We start from the raw sequence: 21,697 nt of genomic DNA, 5'->3' as shown, positions 1-21,697 counted from the left end.
TGGTGGTTGTTTTCACAGCTTAATAGTGCTTCCTAAGTAGCTTGGTTTCACATGAAGACAATTTAGGCATCTTCATTGTTTCTATTAGAGCAGCCTGATTTCTTGGGAGGAATAAAAATGCTGGTAGACATAGAATGAAGATGCAAGTATTATTTTTTTTTTAAACCCACTTTACAGTAGGTATTTCCTATTATCATCAGGAAAAAAAAACAACTGTAAATTTGATGTAAAATGTAACACTTAAAAGCAGTGAAAATTTTCTAAACTGATTTATTTCCCTGACTGCCAGGTAGGATTACATATAGTAAATCACTCCAGCTGGAGAGAGAAAATACATTTTTTTAAGGTGGGTACTAAGTTACTCCACCATACGCACAGTTCTGGATATTGCTCTTTTTACCACTGAACTTCAGCAGTAAATCCAAGATCCAAGGCTCCTTTGTCAGTCCTGAGAAGAACTTCTGCCTGCCATACAGCTCCTGTAAAGAAGTCCTATTCAAATAAGGCTAGGGTTTAACCAGAAGGCACCAACTTTCTGTTTAATGCAACAGTCATAGGTAAAATTCAGAATGGCACATTAGTCTCAAACCCTTAACAATCAAGTCAGTGCCGTACGTTAATTACGCTGCAGCATAAAATACTCCAACACAATTGTTGGTGATAAGAAGTCACTGAATAGATCTCCTGTCAGTTTACATTCCATTATAAGCTGGTCCTCCTCCACCTTCAGGTACTACCCAGTTAATGTTCTGACTTGGGTCTTTAATATCACATGTTTTGCAGTGGACACAGTTCTGAGCATTTATCTGCAGCCTTGATCCTTCTCCCGTTTCCAGAGGAACATACTCATAGACCCCTGCAAAGACAAGAAGGGAGCTATCACTTTGCTGAACAGCTTCCCCCTGCATGCATACTCTACTTACCAGCAACTGTAATGAGGGAAATATATTACTAATGTGTTTTAATTCCCTTCTTCCATGTTTAATAGTTATTTCATCACAAAAGTACTGCTGGCATATTTTAAGACCTGCAACTGAACCCCCTTCTAGGAGGAAAATTAGGATAGAATGCTTGAAGTAAGTAGTAGGCCAGGTGGCCTCCTCCTGAAGTACTTAGTCTTTCATCTTGCAGAAGGAGCTGACACACACATTTTTGTTACCTACCTGCTGGACAAAATCTTTGCTCTGGTCCATCGAATACGGCCAGATTCTTGCTCACAGGGACGCTGTCATCTTTGAGAGTTAAATGAGCAGGCTGGTCATGTTCATGGTTTGTACCACTTAAAGCCACAGATGACAGGAGATCAAAACTGATTTTTCCATCAGGCTTTGGGTATTCAATAGGTGTGCAGTCTTTGGCCGGCTTGAGCTGAGCAAAATCTGGTCCTAAATATATTTTTAATAAATTTCAGTATAGAATTGTAATTTGCAGTTACTCAAGAACAATTTAACTAAGCTGTTTTAACTTCCCTTGTCATTAGAATGAAGTGCTTCATAAAAGGTAGCCTTTTTCACAAGACAAAAGACTATACTAAGTTGTACTAAGCACTGTTTTAATGTCTTCATTTACATTGTATGGTAGCTAATACGACAAAGTCTGCTTCAATGCTTTATCAATTTCCTTTGCACACTTTAACACCTCACCACTGGACCAGATGTGCACCAGCTGAAACTAAGACCGGAAAAGACTGACCTATAAATTTAGAATCATCTTCAGGAGATAAAGAAATTACCTGGATGTTTTAATGTCCATGGTTCCATTCCTCTCAGTAGCCAATAAAATATACCTGTATATATCATCCCTCCATACACACCAAGTACACTATGGCAGGATGGTCGGATGTTTCTCACTGCATACAGCTCTTTCCAGACCCAGGACTTTTTCAGGTTCTCTTCATATTCTTGCACATCAAGTCCTAAGGCAGTACATTCATTACTTGTTAGGTACCTATAGTACATCAAGACTATCCTTGAAATAAAAAGCAGATGCTGAATAAAAGCAACTGCTAGCAATGAAGTCAGCAAAATAAGAATTTCAGAACTGTAAGCTAGGAATATACATGTTTCAGCCTCTTGAATCAAGAGACCTGTTTTGTTGGTAGCCTCTATTGAATGAGCCACAAGCAGCATTAAATTGCCTCAAACCTCAGCAAAATATTAGACAGGTGGCTGCATTGGCACCTCAGTGGGAGAACAGCTACTTGCTCATAGAATCTGAGTGCTGACCAGGACAGTCTGCCTGTAATCCAAAGCCAGATTTGCAGTTCTAATGTCAAGTTCAAAAGCTTTTTCCATACAAGTTTTGCAACCACAGTCCCATTTCAGTTACTATGGCTATGGCTCAATGGATGATGCCAGTACTAGATCATTTCTCCCTTTCATGAGATTTATTTATTTCATGAGCACATTCATGAGATTTATTTGACTGCAAACTTCTGATTTAAACTCTTTGATTGTATTCTTTGCAAATACTAGGTATTTTACACTTGACACATCTACTGCAGTGTAGTTAAAGTCAAGTAATTATCTCAAAAAAAAAAAGTTTCTTCAAATGAAAATTGTGTGAGAGCTTTTCCTTCATCATTCTCCATTACTACTATATGGGAATAAATGCTCTAAATAATCAGTTTTAAGCCTTTTCTATATATCAAAAGCATGCTTCAGTCTGTATTTCTCATAAAGCCCATTATCTCTGCAAAGAGGAAAGTGGCTGTAATAGTCCAGTCTTGACAAGACTGGAAGAAAAACATATAAAACCTGTCCATAATCAAACAAGAGTGGCACACTACCCCACCAACACTGTTTATAGCTTCAGATGGATTCTAAGCGTTTTAGCATGTCTAGCTGAAGTTTTAATTGTTCAGCACACCTTCTGTGGATGGCACATTTCAGCTGAATGGGAGCTCATTAGGCCTGAATCCACCAGTACAGAGAGGAGATTTCTAAAACGATCATCATGTGGCACCTGGCTATAGTGTCTATCTCCAGAGTGACTGGAATTCTAATTCTCTCTCTCTCTCCAGACTTTATTAACAGATTTAATGGGACAACTAAGGCTTAAACAAATCACTACAAGGTGGTCAGGAGCAGGTGGTTACTTCAATGTGCTTGTATTACATATAAAATAAAATACACGTAGTCTCAAACTGAGACGACTAAAAGATTAAAGGACAGAAAAAATGGACTGAATGAAAACAGTATCCTAACAACAGTAAGAGCAAATCTGAAAAATCTCACCCTGTTTTGCTGACATTTAATCTATTCCTTTCTTTTTTCCTGTTTCGGCAGGCTTTCAGTAACACTTTCTGAATCATAAAGCACTACTTTTTAACATGTTTGTGGGAACAAAAGTATTCTGGTTTACTTATACAGTAATAATCTTACTTTTAAGATGGTCATTAGAGGTTCTAGCAGCAGGATCAATACTTGTGAATAAGTGAGCAATTTCTTTCTTAAATCATTTGACATTATCAATAGTAAATAAATAAAATATATAAAATAAATAATAAAATAAATTTTAAGCACACCCATTTCATTATTTATTCACATTTCCAACTAATTCCTTCAGCCAGATTAATTACTGCTGTTAGCTGGTGGTGGTTCTAATTGAACACAAGGTAATTATAACTCAAAGTACAGTGATCTTACCTATTGTCTTTGATTGGAGGTTTTCGTTGATTAATTGACTAAAAATGGCTTCTGAAGCCAACATGCCACTTTTCATTGCAGTATGTGTTCCTTTGATCTTGGGAACATTCATGAGTCCAGGACTGCAACCAATTAATAATCCACCTGGGAAGGTGAGTTTGGGTATTGACTGAAGAGAAAACAGAAAGAAAGGTGGTTTTGTTGTTCTTGTTTTTTAAAATGAAAATAACATTCTCGAAATTAAGCTGGCATAAGGCTTGAGTGTCCTTTCCATTTTCAGACTTGCATGTGTGCTCTCTAAACATGCACCAGTGACTCCACTTAGTCAAGGAATTTTAGTGTAGTATGCATACAGGAACACAGACATGGTACTTGTGCTGAGTATGAAAGTGGCAACACTTTCCTTACATCCTCTCTCCAGCTGCTTTATCTGCAACAAAACTTCAGCAGTGTCACCCACCGATACGGTTTTCCTCCTTCAGCCTCAAGTGAATTCTTTAAAATAAAAACCCAACTCCCCAATTCCCTGCTCTCCACACAGTAAGTTGTACTCATCTCATCTCACAGTGTTTTTTTCCACAATTTTTTTTCTGTGAAACTGCACAATGCCATCATGCCTGTCCCCCTCCCCCTTATTTTAGAAGTTGCTCAGCAGCCAACAAATATATTTTGGTGCAAAATCACCATCTTACTCCCGTTCTGTTAGCATAATGTCATAGAATATGGTCCACTCACAAACCTAACACAGCCAGACGATTTGCAAATATCAGGCCAATAATATTAATATACTATGTTATACACCTATATTAACTAAGGAATACCTCAGCTACCAAGGTGATGCAGATTTTAGACAGAGAACAGCTTCAAAATGCAGACTGACTGCAGAACTTTGAGCAGAAAGCTCTGATCAAAGCCTAACTCTAAAATTGCTGTAGGCAAGTTTTGAACATACCGTTCCTCCAAAGTCTTTAGTAATGAGCAGCACTTCTTAATCTAGCATCCTGCTTTCATTAAAACTGTCTGAAAGAATTCATTTTGCAGTTGCCTAAATAGCTTTACCCTAAACAAGTAGCTTTACTTCATGAAAAATATATCCCTTGTACTTTAAGATAACCCAAACCAAAAGTTTTGTTTCTTCTGCTTGTTCAGGTGTTAGCTCTTTACTAGTCACCAAGGACTGCTTACTTTTGAATAGTCATATAGCAATCACTAAAAAAAAGTATTACATAGCATTTCTTCTGTGTTCTGTGCAATTTGTTTAATCAGGGATGTAGTGATTTGGTTCATAGGAAAGGTAATTCAGGCTGAAAACACAACTACAACTTAACTTTTCTGGGACCAGAAGTCTTAAGTTCAGCTACATAACACTATTTCAAAGGGATTAAGTATATAGGATGTTCTCTCTTTTCACAGAAAACAGCCGCTCTGTTAGATCTATTAGGATGCAATGGTGCAGCACTGACATAAGCATAGAAAGATTTCTTGACTGGCTCTTTGAATTGCATAGAAAGATGGTGATCAAGTACTTTTCTTCTGCAACCACTGTTTCACATAATATGCAAATAGTGACCAACATACTGCTAAAGAATAAATGAGATTAAAGATTAGTCATGTAACACAAAAGGTTGCACATCCTGCAGCTTTGGCAGTAATTCTCATTACTAGTACTATGGCACTTGGTGCCTATTTTCACAGTTAGTTGAAGAAACACATCATGCCAGTATGGCACAAGCCGTCCCTGCCCCTGAGATACAGACACATAACAAGGCTGCTTTGGAGAAGGGGAGACACCTGCTCCCTGCAGAGTCTTTCCTGCCAGCAGATGGGAAACCTCATGTTCTTCCTCCCCTTACTCAGCTCGGGGCTTAAAATCTGTTAAGTGAGTCTAATATTTGACACTTAAATGGGTCATCAATATAAAGGTTTTTCCCCCTAGTATTCATAGCATACACTGTTCAACAACTGCAACACCTTTTATTTTTTCCACAAAATCCTTAAACCTTTCAAAGGTTTTTGATAAAATGGAGACAAAATAGAGGGTGCATAGGAATTTAAGTGCTTCATTTTGCCATTTTAGTAAGATTAAGAAATAGTAGCTACAGAGATTAAGCTACTAAATTCTGATCCTGCCTTCCACATACCCTAAAAACCACGTGTACTCTTCTTCTGCCTTCACTCTGTGTTAAAGACTGAAGATCATGGCCATAAGGTTATCTATAACTCACAAAAAAGCTGAGGTTGATGGTAATTCTCTACACCTATTTGATGCAATACTGTTACCAAAATCAAAAACTGGAGCTACAGAATGACTTACATAAGAAAATATTCCTGGACTACAGTGATACAAATGAGTCAGACTGCTACAGTTATTAATCAAAGCAACACATGCAAAAGAAGAGCTAATCTTAAAACTCTTCCTAAGTGAATCATCAATAAAGCTTTTTTTCACTGAAGCCATGTATTAAAAACAGTATTTTAAAAGAGTGACTTCATGATCAACTAAACAAATCTATCTACAGGAAATGTGAAAAAACCACCAAAAACCACCAAAACAAAGCATGCTTTTATATTAGGAACAATGCAAAGTAAGGGACATGTTGGTTTAAATCCAGCAAAGATGTCCAAAGATGAGGCAGAGATGTGCAAGAGCTCTAGTTCTACTGACTGTGTAACTTAGCACAATGTCTGTAAGTGACTTTAAAAAATACTGTGTTCTTTCAGCCATACATTTTGAGTGTAAGGAGGATGCAACTAAAGTCACACTTTGGCTACTCCACCAAAGCCAGAAATTCAATGACTATCTGTGATAGAGAAACCAGTGCACAGGGTGGAAAAAGAAGCCCCTCTTGCATAAAAGTCTAGATTAAAACATCTTGGTATTTTGCAACTTATCTGTGTTAATAATGGAATGGCAGTGGTTTTTGAAATAAGCCAGTAACACAGCTATGTTACAGCATGATATGACATATTTCCACTGCAGAGTGGACAAAATCAACGCTCCGATTGATTAAATGTGCAGCATGGGTGTAATCAAGAAGTTGTTTCCTGAACCCACATGACTCACTCCCAGCAATGCACACTGAGGTCAAAGCCTAACTCCACACGACTGTGACAAGAGTGATGCTGCTGAAGAAATTCCACTTGTATTGCAGAAACTGTGTGAAGCCACATTTATACTAAGAAGAAGAGGTTGAAAAAGGAAAGGCAAAGTAGTCAGAGGGCAGAGTGGAATCGCCCCACATACAGGCTGCAGATCACAAACACTCAGGCTAGTTTTAAGGTCCGAACTGAAAGGAGCATCTAGAAAATAGATCTGGGAGTACAGAGAACACACTGCCATGACCTGTGTTTCAAGATGAGAAGCTAACAGGTTGAAAGTACTTTAAAACTGTTAAATACAAACTCCAGACCCTTTTTTTGGCAAGCTTTTCCAGCCCTTTCAACTGACTTTAAGTCTTGATGAATACTTATTCAAAATTTTACCTTTTACACTACTTAAGTCAACAAAATAAACAAAGTATTCCACCTCCCAAGAAAGCAGAAATTCAAAGTTGTGCATGAAAGAGACTCAAAGTATTTGTATGTGAAGAGGTAAAGATTTACCTGCCAAACTACATTACAAATTCAGCACCATCAGTGACTTAAGGCTCAAACACTGAAAAGGAGTTCCTTTTACTAGGATAAACAAGTAATTTGGAAGACCCCACAGGAACAGATCAGTGGTACTACCCTGTCTTCCCCAAGATTCCAGGCAAAACAAAAGATTGTCTGTGGGCTTTGCTGCTGAACATACTTGACTGCAATATAAATTCCACTTCACTGGCTGCTCATGGCTTGGACAAACACTCTTTGCTGGGTAAAAAACTGTCAGGATGTCTGGGCTCAGTGTTGGTGAATGGAGCTCCATCCAGCTGGCAGCCAGTCACTGGGGGGGTTCCCCAGGGCTTGGTACTGCGGCCAGCCCTGTTTAATATCTTTATCAATAACCTCGACAAGGGGATTGAGTGCACCCAGTCAGTCTACAGGCAACACTGAGCTGGGTGGGAGTGTTAATCTGCTGCAGAGGGATCTGGACAGGATGGATCTATGGACCAAGGCCAATTATACTGACATCCAGTGAGGGAAAAGTGCTCTGTCCTGTCCTTGGGTTACGACAGCCCCATGCAGTGCCTTAGGCTTGGGGCAGAGTGACTGGAAAACTGCCTAGCAAAAAAGGACACGGGTGTCCTGCCAGCTGAACATGAGCCAGCATGTGCCAGGTGGCCAAGAAGGCCAATGGCATCCTAGCTTAGATCAGAAATAATGTGGCCAGCAGGACCAGGGCAGTGATTATTTCCCTGTAGCTGGCACTGGTGATGCTGTATCTTGAATCCTTTGTCCAGTTTTGGGCCCCTCACAAGACATGAAAGTGCTGGAGTGTGTCCAGAGAAGGGCAATGGAGTTCACAAAGCTCGGGTCTTATGAAGAGCAGCTGAGGGAGCTGAGGGTGTTTAGCCTGGAGAAAAGGAGGCTCAGGGGAGCCCTTACCACTCTCTACAACCACCTGAAAGGAGGCTGTACTGAGGTGAGGGTCAGTCTCTTCTCCCAAGTAACATGTGACAGGAAGAGAGGAAAGGGCCTCAAGTTGTGCCAGAGGAGGTTTAGATTGGATATTAGGAAAAATATCTTCACAGGAAAGGTTGTCAGGCACTTGCACAAGCTGCCCAGGGAAGTGGTTGAGTCGCCATGCCCAGATAAGACCTACAGATGTGGTACTTAGGGATGTGGTTTAGTGGCAGACTTGGCAGTGGTGGACCAGTGATTGGAATCAATGATGTAAATGGTCTTTTCCAATCTAAACATTTCTATAATTCAGTATTTCATTTAGAAAGTAAAGTGAATATGTCAGATTTTCAGTATGACAGAGCCTACGTCAAGCAAATCTCAGCAGCCAGTACTCAACAAGACAAGAAAGTTCTTCTGTCCAGCAGAACATTTGGTATAGCATGCAATCCAAATCTACAGCACTAAATACGTGGCTATAGAGAACTCAAAGTTAAAAACTTTGTGAAAAAAATTACCTGGATACCACCTTCATTTAATGCTCTGGCACCGTAGGCAATCCTTGTTCCACCCTCCAAAGTAGGCTGTACACTAGGATGGTGCTTCCACCTCTGAAATTCCCTAAATGGATTCAAATAGGGATTTTGATAATCTAAACCAACCTTAAAAAAGAAAAAGTGCACATTAATAAAAATAAGGTATGCAATTTCAACAGAAATTTGAAAATAAAACAATTGCACATTACTGCATCAAGTCTTTAAATCAATTTTATACTAAAGCAACCTCAGGATCTTTCTACTTAAACTACTAGCAAAAATACATTCTATTAATGGTACAGCAGAAGCAAATCTGAATATTTGCTGCTACAAGTCTGTTCTTGTCCCCACCTGAAACATGGAAAATATTTAATTGCATTGTAACCACCTTCTAGCTGTCTTTGGAATAAAATGGATTAAATTAAGCATGGTTTAATGGGTGGCATTAAGCATGAAAACTTGTTTTAAATTTGTATTTCAACCTCTGCCCTAGAAAAGCTGAAGGAAAACGTAAACAATTATTTTTTGATCGTTATATCCTTGTGCTCACATACTTTAAACAGTTCTTCAAATTGTTTAGTAGTCAATTATAATTTCCAATTAGGTGAGCCACTGTAATAAAGCACAGGGAAGCAATGATGAAAGCACAAAATGGGAGAAAAAAGATTGCCAGTGGGCTGGATGCCCAGAATTCTTATTATGCATTTGAGGATTTGCCCAAATATATACTCTGTATTTCCCATCTTTAAGATAAATTCTTAAAAAGAATTCTGTTGCTGAATTTTTCTCTTTTGAGAAAGGAATTATTTCTGGTTCCTGTAAGCTTTACTGGAGATAAATAATAATATATATCATGAGTCAGCAGCAATCAAGACTTTGATTTCTGTGGCAGCTCACTGCTTTTAGAGCAGTGCTTACATCTACTTTGCTGACAGGATAAAATTAATGAACAAGTTTCAAACTAAGGGTAAAATAACCCTACTGCAAGAATCATGTCAGACTGAAATAGGCATAAAGTTCAGAGACAAAAAGGTGATTGCGTGTTGACAGAGAAGTTGATTTTTTCCTCTCTGGAGAGATTATGAACATTACTGATTACCTCCCATTCTCTGTGAGAATTAGAGCTCTCTGCCCTTCTAAAACCAAACAGAATTTGAATATCTACTGCATGTACTTATTAATTCCAATACTGGAAATCTGTACAGGACAAGTATACATGTCTGAAAAAAGCTAAAAAGTTTTTTTTCAATATTTCTTACAGAACAGACAGAAATAGAGTTTTTCACACACACTGTAATCCTTCTGAAATCTAGGAGACAGAAGTGTCAGCTCAGTCCCATGCTGCTGAAAGTCCGGTTTGTGTGCTTGACTCTTACAACATCTGTGTTCAAGCACATGCACAGGGTAAATAGTGAATTTTTCATTTTGAACTGTAGGTGATAGAGAATATTTCCAACTCTTGCTCCTTGCATCAACTGGCTGCCAGAATGACATCACACTATCTCTAGTGATCTCACTGCTTCTGATAAAGAGGCAATATGCAGGAAGAAGCTGCCTGCCCAATTCAGAAAGGCAGTTGCTAAAGAGGGCAAGGCCAGCTGGGGTGGAGAATACCAAAAACAAAGTGAAGAGCTCAGAAATTAAAGGGATATTGCTTGTAGCACAGCAGTGCTTCCACTTTATATGCCTCTCTCAAAAAATGGAGTTACACACAAGGTTGACACATGAATTAGGAAATGGAACTGTACAAAGTGCATGTGATTTAGATTTCCTAACTTGCAAAAATTTTTTGAGCACAGTTTTGATTAGTCATTTGGTTTTGCCTTTACCAAAATTTGCTTGGTTTGCAAAGAAATTATTTGAAGGTTTTCTAGTTGGTCTCAATAAAAGACACTGGATTAAAGACAGATGAATATGACAAATTAGCCTTCCCTAATACGGGCATAAGAACACTTAAGATTGAGAAAGGACTAAATTTGGTCTGTTGCTATTCTTGTATTTACATTTTCTCATTAAAACAGAGAAAAGAAACTGCATAAAAATGAAGATCAAACAACAAGCAAGCATGAAAAAACTAACTTCACTTACCACAAATCCAAGAGCAACTAAAGGTTCAGGCTCATTTAAGTGATAAAGAAAGGATCCTCCATATGTATGTCTGTCTAAAGGCCAGCCTACAGTATGTTCCACTCTTCCTGGTTTCCATTTCTTTTCATCAATAGTCCATAACTGAAATGAAGATGACCAAAAAATTACTTCAGATTGCAAAGTAATGGCCTTTCAATAATATAATCAAAGACAAACACACAATTACATATAGGAGAAATTTTATTTACTCCTATGAGCAATGCAAAACTTCATACAGCAATATGCCAGATGTTAAGTACAGTTTTTTTAGATTACCACTGAAGATTTTCACAATATCTCTCTTTCTTTAAATGTTGCGTATCAGAAAATGTGACTGAGACTGCAGTACTACACCCAAAATTTTCATTCAACCACAAGATTCCTAATATTAGTGACTTTGACAGATACTTCTGCTACAGAATGCAATGCTTATGTTGACTTTTTTGCTTTAAGAGTATTTTTTTTCGTACAATTCTATGAATTATCTTGTAAGTTTTCAAGGTCAGGACAAAGCAATATGCCTGAGTTGATATAAATATTTTCTGTCAAACAAATTGTCTTGTCTCTGCTGTCTGCTACACATTTCCAGTGCTCCACTGACCCATGGTGAACTCAGAGAAGCATTTTCATGTTTTCAGGAGTGAGTCTATTTCCTGCTCATTTCACAAAACTTCTTTTCACCATGGAGATACGTGCCAGGCACAGCCTAATGACAGAAGGGCACTAGAGCACCATAAGATCAGCTCAGGCATGGAGGGTACGTCTACATTAAAGTTCCAGTTCAGATTAAAGAACAGATTTTTGAATGAGACTTCTGATTCCACCCACTTACTGTGCTTTGATTCCCATCATACAGCAGCCATGGAAGGCATGCACTGGATTCCTTCAATATGAAACTAAAAGACTGGGTCCTGAAAGTCCATCTAAAGCATTCCAGTCATGAAAGGGCACTCAGTCCATGGGACTAGATCACAGCTAGTCCAAAATAAAAATAAACCTGAGGAGTGCATAGTACAGATACCAGCTCATGAGCACCAACTGCTCCACTTCAGATCCACTCCTACTGGACTGCACCATTTGCTAAAGAAGACACAGTCTCATCTGGAAGCAAGGGAACTCTACAGGAAAACCCTTCTTTACTGACAACCTCAGTATTAGAAACTGTAACCAAGATTCTGCTGTATACTTACAGAGCAGTTATTCTCTACAGAAGTGTAAACTCATCATTTAACAAATATTTTGTAGCTGTAAGCACATACTTAAAGTAATAAATAAAGAATATGTCATGGTCAAAACTCCGAACATATTCTAAAATAATACAGCTCCTTTTCACGAGTGATATTTCCTGAGTATAGAATATTTTAAAAAGGAAACCTCATTTCTATCCCAATTTTATATGCCCAATGATGGGAGGTTTTTTTTAAAGAAAGGCTCATCCAGAAGGTGTTTCAGAGACCACGACTCATCATCTGGAACAGCTCTCTTCCCTCTCTTTCATTAATATACAGAAAGTCTTTTCTTCCCTCCTCATGCACTAAACCCCCCCAAAATTAGGCAGCACAAATCCCTCTCTCATTTAGTACAAGTATTGAAAACAGATTTCACAAATGAAACTAATTTGAAAATGTTAACAGAGCGGATTCACAGGTACCTCTAGTTGTAACAGATACAAGAGAAGCAGCAGCTGAATCGGAACAGTCACAACATTCAGCAAGCATCAGCTCTGATCAGCTTCAGAACAGCAAAGATTCTGAAGTCTGAAAGTGTAACCCAAATTCTTTAATTCTCATGTCTTACACAAATTAGCTAGAAAGCAAACAGGAGCTACCTTAAAGTCTTATGGTATTTTCCTTAATTGTTAAAATTATGCAAGTGATACCTCTTTCAATCCAATGCCATAGCTCTGGGGTTGACAGTTCTCCCTTAGGTTGTATTTTTTGTACAGCTGTTTGGCTAGATGTCCATGACAACCTTCAGCAAAGACTGTGACTTTAGCATGGAGTTCCAAGCCTCTTTCAAAGGTAGCCTGCAAAAGGACAGCATTTCATCAGCAGTTAGGTCTGTGCCACACCAAACTGACAGCAAGAAAATGGAGAGTAATAAAGAGATTTTACACTACTTGGTAACACAGCTCAAAACCTACAAACCATTGCAAACTATGGTTCAAGTTCAGCTGTCCTTTCCACCTAACCATGACGCACCCCTGGCAAGTCTTGGAAGGGAATTGCAGTAAAGCAGCACTACAGTGAATTGCTATTCGCCACTGAAAAAAGAGAATCTTTTCCAGATCAGAGGATGCTTTTATCAGATCTGCTCATTCACATGGTGCAAAGGAACTCTGACAGACAAAGAATCTTCACCTGTAACCTCACACTTTAATCCTTGCTCATGAAGCCATGTTACAATAAAACATTGTGTGTGCCCCAACACATGACATAGACTGAACAGAATTACCATATCCAAAAAACCTGCATCAGCCCTGCTCCCAAAACGACCCACTGCTTCAGAATAAAGATACTATGACATTACTCCAACTTTGCATGTTAAAACATACAGTAAAATTAAACTAAATAAAATATAATTATAAAAAAATGCTCATTAAAAATTCCAACAATGAGATTGAGAACCAGATAAGGGAAGTTGGCATACTGCTGTATGAGTACATTACCTGCATCTATGAGCACACTGGACAAGAATATAGATTATGTTTGCAAATTTTTTATATAGAAAAAAGCTCGATTTCAGTCAGAAAGTTCAATGTTGAAAAAGACAAGGAAAACAGTTTTGGATTAAGACCTCCAGCAGTACCCAATTAAACCATCTCAAGGTAAGCCAGCACAGGTCCAAAAGAAGTTTACTGCTTTGGTTTTCAATTGTCTCTCAGGTGCAATCTGTTTGTAACTTACTGGCTGGAAACCTCTGAAGAAACCTAGCAAATGAAAATGTTCCCTCTAGCTGAGAATTACATTTGAACAGGAGTCATGAGATTTTGCCAAATTTTTATACTCTTTGAACTTCTGATTGTCAACGTGAACATGAATCAATTTTACAAAATACTAAAAAAAGAGTTACCTCCTGATCTAAAGATTAAAAATATCTAGTGTCCACTTTGAAGTAGATTTATATAAAACAAATTAACTACAACTCCACATGTAAATATTAGAAATTAGTGAATTTGAAACATTTCAGTAATGTGACAGAGTCGTATTTCATAGTTAACAACCTTCTCCAGTATCTACACAAGAATCAATGTGCAACTTTCTACAATGTATTTTTACCACTGTCATTTTTGTTTGGTTGGTGCTGACTGCAAGGTGAAAATCTATTCATTAACCACTGTTTATTTGATTAGGCTCTGTATAAACACATTGAAGATATTCTTGCCTTGGAGGTTATACAAACTACATTTATTTACCTGAGCCTTTGTGCACTGGAGGCAGTACCAGCTAACCACCTGACAGCTAGAACACTTGAACTGAGTGGCAGTGCAGTAAAAAAAGCTGCAGTAGCAGCACACTCATTATGTACATTAAAGAAGTTGAGAGACACCTTCTTCCAGAATAAATGGGAAAAAAAACCCCAAACTATGTTTTGAGGATGTTAAAAAATACAGCTAAAATCGTTGCTTCCCATCTTAAAACAAACCCCCACAAAGCTTCACTGCCGCAGAAGCTGCACACGTTACTTGTGCCACCTTCTGGACAAAACATGCACTGGAAAACAAGAGCGTGTCTGTCCCCTACAGCAGATACACAATATTACACTGGAAAAATAAATTACTCCTCCACTGGCTATATTCTCTCAAAACAAGAACGAGTCTTTTCTTCTCACTCCCTGCCTTAAATGGGGAAAAATAGCCCACACTCTGTGTGAAAGTGAATACCTCTGAAACTATACGAAACCAGAAGGAAACTTCATAAAAGAAAGTAAATGTTAAGAAAAATCTCGCACTCCTAATTTATGTAGTCAAATAACCCTGCGTGAAAGTTGTTCCAAGTAACTCTGAGGTGCTACATTCTCCCAACATATTATACAGGGAAACAGCACACTTAGGGCAGGTTCTGGATTCCAGAAAAAAACCCAAAAATCCAAGTCTTACACTTAGGGCAGGTAGTCAAGTCACCTTCTAGATGCAGAAACATGACCAACACCAGCATAAACGTATAACAACCCAGTACGTACCTTGCCCCAACAAGGTAGACACTCTCAGCAAGTGCAACTGCAGCTGTAAATATCAAGAAAACCAAACCAGCCAGAAGCATACTCTCTTAGTTACCAGCTAGTTACCAGCTGGACTAAGGCCTTCTATTTCACCTTTGGGCCTTTTTTCCAGGAGCTCCTGGAATTCTTTCCTTTGTTTCCTGATTTGACATATGCCAAACACCCTTACAATATCTCCTTTGAGGTAACTTCTCTGAAAATGTTTTTTCTACTAACCTCAGAAGAATATTACAACGTCTGAGACCAGAACTTTCACAGGTAATTGATCCAGTTAAATACAGAGAGGGAAGACAGGTACTGAATTCTACAACTTTTCTCAGGGTGCAAGACTACTGATGGCAGTAGAAGCAGATGTATCACAATTTCCATAATTAGACCCCTAGTTATGGGTAAGAATAGATACTTACTTTAGGTGCTCCATCCTTCTGAATGCCTACATCATTAGTTGCTATCCCTTTCACGCTACCATCTTCATGAAAAAGTACCTTTGGAAATATTTAAACAAACAAACAAAAACCATTGTAATGATCTGTACTTTGAATCTATTCATTAGAAGTTCTAAAGCATAACTTTTAAGCACCATGGCTTTAATGGTCAAACATGAAGGTTACACATTCATTCACATACTGCATGATCCACTAGATCTGAGCCAGGGAATTTAGACACAGAAACACAGTTTTCACAATACATATCTGTTAAAAGGAAAGTTGCACATGTACAAATGGTCATGACTGCACTGAGAGGGGTTCCAAAGCCACTTTTCATATACACACACTGATGTCATTAGTACCTCAGCTGCTGCATAGCCTGGATATATCTCAACACCCAAAGCTTCTGCTTGTTCACCTAGCCAACTCACAAAGTGGCCCAGACGTACTATGTAATTTCCATGATTAACCATCGGAAGTCCTAGGCAAAAAAAGACACACACACATATAAAACATCGGACACTAAGCAAAATAACTGAGGCTGTACACAGCAGATGTCACATCTACAGCTGCTATCTTCAAGGTAGTGTCATCTGTTATCACAGCCATCACCAACACAGAGTGTATCACTGTAACCTATTACATTCTACATACACTTGCTGCACTACACTGAATCAAACTTGCTTTGATTCATGGAGAAGTTGAAAAAGACACAGAGGAAGGTGACTCTCTTCTCCCTCACCAAACTTTACCGGGAAGAATTGGCACTGGAATTCTAGATTTCTCTGTTAAAATTCCAAACTTGTCTTCAGTTACAGGAGTATTAAGTGGAGCCTACAAAAATAAAATAGGAGAAGTAGAGAGTTATGTTTTCTTAGCCTATCCAACAGTAACAACAAAATCAAACAATCAAACTGGCAGTCAAGTGCAGGTTTAGTATAGCACTTCTATAGGAAGGTATCTCAAAAGAGAAGATAAAGTACTTTATGAGGCAGTCATCAGGTAGGAATCAACACAACTACTGAGGTTAAAAATATAAAATATGGCTTTGCAAATAACATCTATTGTACATAGGCTTGTACTACATCAATATTCTACACCTTTCTAAAGAAGGCAGCTCAACTTGCACATTTATCACAGTAAGGCAAACCAAAGAGGTTGACTTCTCGCAGCTCTCAGGTGATAGCAGGCAGCTGGCTGCAAGTCAGATGGCTGTTCTGGGAGAGATGGCAGCTCATTTCCTGCTGTCGTCCCTCCTAAAATCATCTTAGGCCTTCGTTACACCACAGTGTCTGCACAAAAGTCAGTGTACTCAGTGCCATTTGCATGAAGAGCTACTGTACAGAAGCAGCAAGCCTGTCATTGGTAAGAACCAAACATCTTCCTACTTGTGCACAGGAGCTGGATTCTGCACAAAGGCAGCAAGTGCAGGGCATCCCAGGCTGCACCAGACATGTTGTGTATATGAAGTAGGACTACTACAGGAAAGAGCAAAGGCCACATTAGACAGCAGTAGACAGAAAACCTTTAGCGCTGTTGAACTAGAGGAAACAGACTAAAAAGAAGGTACCTGCTTTTGTTTTGTTCCATCGATGTATTTTAAAATGGTACTAATTACTAATGGTACCAGGTACTAACTCATACCAGAATGAGTCAGAGATGAAGTTCATTACAAGTAATTAGTAATTAACTTCAGTATTTACATGCTTATACATACCCCTCGCTCCTTCCAGTCTGGAAAGAGTTCTTCTAAGGACCTTGGCTCGAGACAAGCACCAGACAATGTATGTGCACCAATCTGAGAAGCCTTTTCCACCAGACAAACACGCACTTCTTTGCTGTGCTCAGCAGCCAACTGTTTGAGTCGAATGGCTGCAGAGAGGCCTGCAGGGCCTGCTCCCACAATGACAACATCAGCTTCCTCTGCAAATCTTTCCATGTTTACCCCTTCAATAGAAAAAAAAAGATAATGACATAATCCAATCTCCAATTTCTTCCAACCCCTCTCTAACTAAACCTAAACCCTCACTGTAAGAACAACTGAAAAACCAAGCAGATACATACTGAACAGAACTAAATCTTGTTGTGACAATCACTAAACCAAAAGCTGCTTGTATATTTTCTTTCTAAAAACAAGCATAAAGTTTCTTTTGATGCTATTGTATAGCACTGAAGATACTCATCATGAGATAACAACCAAAAATTTCATTTGAAATATCAGCACTGTATTTAATCATAGAGAATTTCCATAAAGAGAAAAAAACAGCAACACATTTTACTGTCTTTAAAAGTCAGCAATAATAATAATAAAGCAGCTTTTAAAGAATGAAATGTTTTTACCTTCCCATCGTTTGTCTTTGTCCCGAGGATGAATTGTGTAATGCGTAGTTATGCGAGGCACAGAGGCAGTAGAGGCACATCGTGAGACATGCAGTGATAGAAGGCAATCTTTCTTTATCAACTTTAGAGCATGAAAGCACTGACGTGCTGCAAAAACAAGAAGCAACTTCGTCAAATCAGTACTTTTCCAGATTTTTCAAAATTTCAGAGACACAAGTGGCACAACAAGTACGACAGCTTCCCCCTCCCAAAGGCTACCAGGTGATGTAAACATGAGGAACCATAAACATGGATTTTTAAATTTTCAAGTTAGGAGGATGCTGTGTAGTTTTTTATTGGGGGGGTGGGGGGGAAGAAGCTTCCCCTTTAAGCATTCTTCATGCAGTACACAGGCCACACAGCTGACACAGGATAACATGTGTCTATACAGGTGAAACACATTTTAAGTTCCAATTTAATTATTTAATTTTGAACTTCAAAAGGTTTATTTCAGACTGCATTAAACGTGACCAAATTGTAGAAACAGGACATGCAAGTTTAGCTCTTCTGACATCTCAACACATGTTGAGGCACACAGCTTGGGCTACTAATACAAGACAGTTCATCTGAAGTACATGCCACAGTCTACAATAAAAGCACAGACTTAAACTCAAGTATGCTTAGCCAAAGATAAAGTAGATACAAGTAACCTTTACCTTTGCTGCAGATACAGTAATTGTTGCGAGAACAAATTAGAATTTCTTAGTAAGCAAATGGACCAAAAACAAAGTTTCAAATTATCAAACCAGGACTCTTTTCAGAGGGCTATTATGTGCCATCATTTTCCTCTTTTAGAAACAAATAATAACTGTGTGTGATTTGTATTAAACTAACCTAGTATGGTTAGTGTGGAAACTAGTTATAGTTAAAAGGTCTGTGAACCGAAGTGCCTTGACTAATAATTTTCCTTTCTTAAAGAATTCTCTATTTTCAGGGATGAAGAAGAATAATATCATATTTAACATGGAGTATTTCTACAAAACTACGTAAGTAAAATCACCAGCATGCTATGACAAATGTTCACTTGAGAATGGTAATTGGCAAGGCCAGCACAAGCATCCTGTGTCATAACCCTGCCCGGTGACAGACAGGGTACAGGTCTCTATATCCAAGTTAGCAAGTATTATCCATGTTGGTTCCTTAACAGGAAATCTGTACCTAACCAACATAACTTAAAAGCTATTATCACACCACCTCATGATTCTTAGTTATCCTTTACCTGCAACCAGGCAGCACCTGAGAACAAGTACTCCATAAGGCTGATAACAACTACACCCATACGTATATTTCATGAAACTTTAATTTAACTTTCAGGAATTTTTTATTTGACCATAAGTGATGGTAGCAAGAATCACCCAGCATATTTTTAAAAATCAATCACTTCACACATGTAAAAGAAGTGAAACTCTGCTCTGAACACGTCTGGTAATAACAGAGGTGGGTGCAAACACTGGACGGTCAGAGCCTTCCCCAGTGAGCGCACCGAGCCCGTGCCACCACGCTGTCGAGAGCTCACGGACTCGGAAAGCGATGGGAAACGCCTGGAGGAGCCAGGCGATCCCCAAGGAGAAACTTTGCTCTGCGGCAGCCCTTGAGCAACAGCTGTCGGGATGCTGTCTCCGCAACTACTTCCCAAGGAAGTGCCCTCGTTCCACTGCTTTATTTTACCCTTTAAAGCAGGTGACACCTAGTGTCGCTCAAAAAGCCCGCCCATCCCTTTACGCACCCCGCTGCAGGTGGATAAACCACGTCAACATCACAGAGCTCGGGTGCGGGCAGCGCTCACGCACAGCCCTGTCCTCCCTCCTTCGGGCAGACAGAGGCCCCGGGCAGAGGGAGCCACGGGGTCCCAGCCCGCCGGCCCCGCTCCGGCCCCGCGTCCGCCCGGACACCGGCGCGACCCAGCCGCGACCTTTGCTCTGCCTCGGCGCCGCGCCAGCCGCCGGCCCCACCCGCCCCGCCGAACGGCCGCCCCAGCCCAGCCCAGCCCAGCCCCCGGCCCCGGGCCCTCCAGCCGGCCCGGCGCGTTACCTCGGCGGGCGGCCGGGCAGCGATAGAGCAGCATCGCAGCGGCCCCCGGACACCCTCCGCTTCCCGCGACCGCCCTGCGCACACCCCGCCGGCCTCGGCCCCGCCGCGCCTGCGCGCCCGGCCGCGCGTCCCGCCCCGCCCCGCCCCGGCGGCAGGACTACAGCTCCCAGAGCCCCCTGGGGGCGGTGACTGCGGCCGCTGCCAACCCGCCGGCTCTCCGGGCGGCGGGAGCGGCACTGGCAGTGCTGTGGGCGGCGCTCGGGCGGGAGGCGCGCCCGGCGCGGGAGAGCCGAGCGGGACATGGCCGAGGAGGGGCCGCTGCCGCCGGCGGCGGTGCCCGAGGGGTCACCCGGCGCCGAGCCCCGGAGGGTCCGCGGCGCGGGCGAGGGGTCGGGGCCGCCGGAGCTGCCCGGCGGAAACATACGGGAGCTGCTGGAGGAGGTGGAGATGCAGATCGGCGACGTGAGTGCGGCGCGCTGCCCTCGGGCGGGCTCCGGGACCCCCTCAGGGACGGGGCCGGGCACCGGCGACCCCCAACCCCTCTGCTGTCCCTCCAGGCCGCCTTCTCGCTGGCGAAGATCCTGGAGGCGACGTCGGCCGTGTCGGCCCAGGTGGAGGAGCTGGCCATCAAGTGCTCGGAGAACGCCCGGTTCCTCAGGACGTGGCGGGACCTGCTGAGGGAGGGCTACGAGTCCCTGAAGCCCAGCGGCTGACGCTGGCCCTGCCCGCCGAGCCGCCCGTGTCGGACGGCGGCGGGGCTCTTTTCGACCTCCTCTTTTAGGGAGCTCATGTGGAGTTTTGTTTTCCCCCAGAGTTCTTTCACAAATACTTGGGGACTCTCGTATGGATGTTTTATGTAAGTCTTCCGAATAAAAAAACTTTGTTTAGGGGACCAGTTTTGACTTTCAGGTTGTTCGTTGAAGCTCAAGCGACCTCACACTCTTTCTTCTGTGCGAACGTGATAGATACAAAGTTAATATGTGTGCTACGTTCAGAACTCATTACTGCTAGGAAAGTGGCGTCCTATGGTGAAGAATTGTCAGCCCTCCTTTTTAAGAGCTGTTACCAGCAGAAACCCTGCCAACTCCAGAGAAATTTGAACTAACTTCAGTTTTTTGTTATGCACACTTTTTCTTCACGTTGAGTATGGGATAATGTGTCAAGTTGTGGCTTATTTATGAGCTTTAAGAAAAATCCTATATCCCAAACCTTACTATTTTTAGCAGTCTTGTAACGTATGTCTGTAAAGCTGCAGATTTTTCGCAAGATGTTTTATTACTGCAAACAATTTTACTTTTTGTTGTAATAAAGTGCCTTATGATGGACCATATATCTCTGCAGGGTAGAAGTTTAACAGCATTGTTCACTGATAGGATGGATTATTTTGAACTATAAGTAAAAACTTCCATTAGTTAGAAAAGAATCTGTGACGTGTATTCTCCTGTCACTGGGGAAGCACTTCAGAGCTTTTTCAGTATTTGGTCCTGTTTTTTATTTTTGCCTTATGCAATGACTAGTCTTATAGTCTAGAGCTTACTGTTAACAGAACCTTTTGGTCTGAAAGATTGCTGATCTGCAATAAATAGCTGTACTGACACTCCTGTACCTTTGTCAGGCACTGTGAAAAATAGTAATGCTGAAATGCAATGGCAGGCTGCAGGAGAACATGACTCTGCTGTGACTTATTAGTCGGCCTTATTTTTACTAGTAGGACTTTTAGAAAGACCAACTGTAGTTTGCTTATCAAAACAATAAAGATGTTGCAAAAATTCTGAAGTATTGACTA

General features: G+C 40.6%; 2 protein-coding genes across 2 annotated transcripts; one reads left to right on the top strand and one right to left on the bottom strand.

Moving 5' to 3' along the window:
• Positions 1 to 250: 250 nt before the first annotated feature.
• ETFDH (electron transfer flavoprotein dehydrogenase) lies at positions 251 to 20,019 on the bottom strand. Its single transcript, XM_048303336.1, has 13 exons — positions 19,912 to 20,019; positions 17,842 to 17,988; positions 17,219 to 17,448; positions 16,254 to 16,335; positions 15,864 to 15,982; positions 15,481 to 15,558; positions 12,732 to 12,878; positions 10,814 to 10,954; positions 8,708 to 8,851; positions 3,648 to 3,816; positions 1,733 to 1,915; positions 1,164 to 1,385; positions 251 to 856 (listed from the first exon to the last, which is right to left on the bottom strand). Exons 1-13 carry the CDS (start codon positions 19,943 to 19,945, stop codon positions 693 to 695), a joined length of 1,860 nt encoding a protein of 619 aa, XP_048159293.1. The 5' UTR covers positions 19,946 to 20,019; the 3' UTR covers positions 251 to 692.
• Positions 20,020 to 20,143: 124 nt separating this feature from the next.
• On the top strand, positions 20,144 to 21,687 carry C5H4orf46 (chromosome 5 C4orf46 homolog). Its single transcript, XM_048304084.1, has 2 exons — positions 20,144 to 20,373; positions 20,469 to 21,687. Exons 1-2 carry the CDS (start codon positions 20,212 to 20,214, stop codon positions 20,622 to 20,624), a joined length of 318 nt encoding a protein of 105 aa, XP_048160041.1. The 5' UTR covers positions 20,144 to 20,211; the 3' UTR covers positions 20,625 to 21,687.
• Positions 21,688 to 21,697: the final 10 nt, after the last annotated feature.

The sequence above is a fragment of the Corvus hawaiiensis genome, chromosome 5 (assembly GCF_020740725.1).
Source record: "Corvus hawaiiensis isolate bCorHaw1 chromosome 5, bCorHaw1.pri.cur, whole genome shotgun sequence".
Classification (NCBI taxonomy): domain Eukaryota; kingdom Metazoa; phylum Chordata; class Aves; order Passeriformes; family Corvidae; genus Corvus; species Corvus hawaiiensis.
Note: the sequence above shows the minus strand (reverse complement) of the source record. Positions and strands in the feature narration are given on the sequence as shown.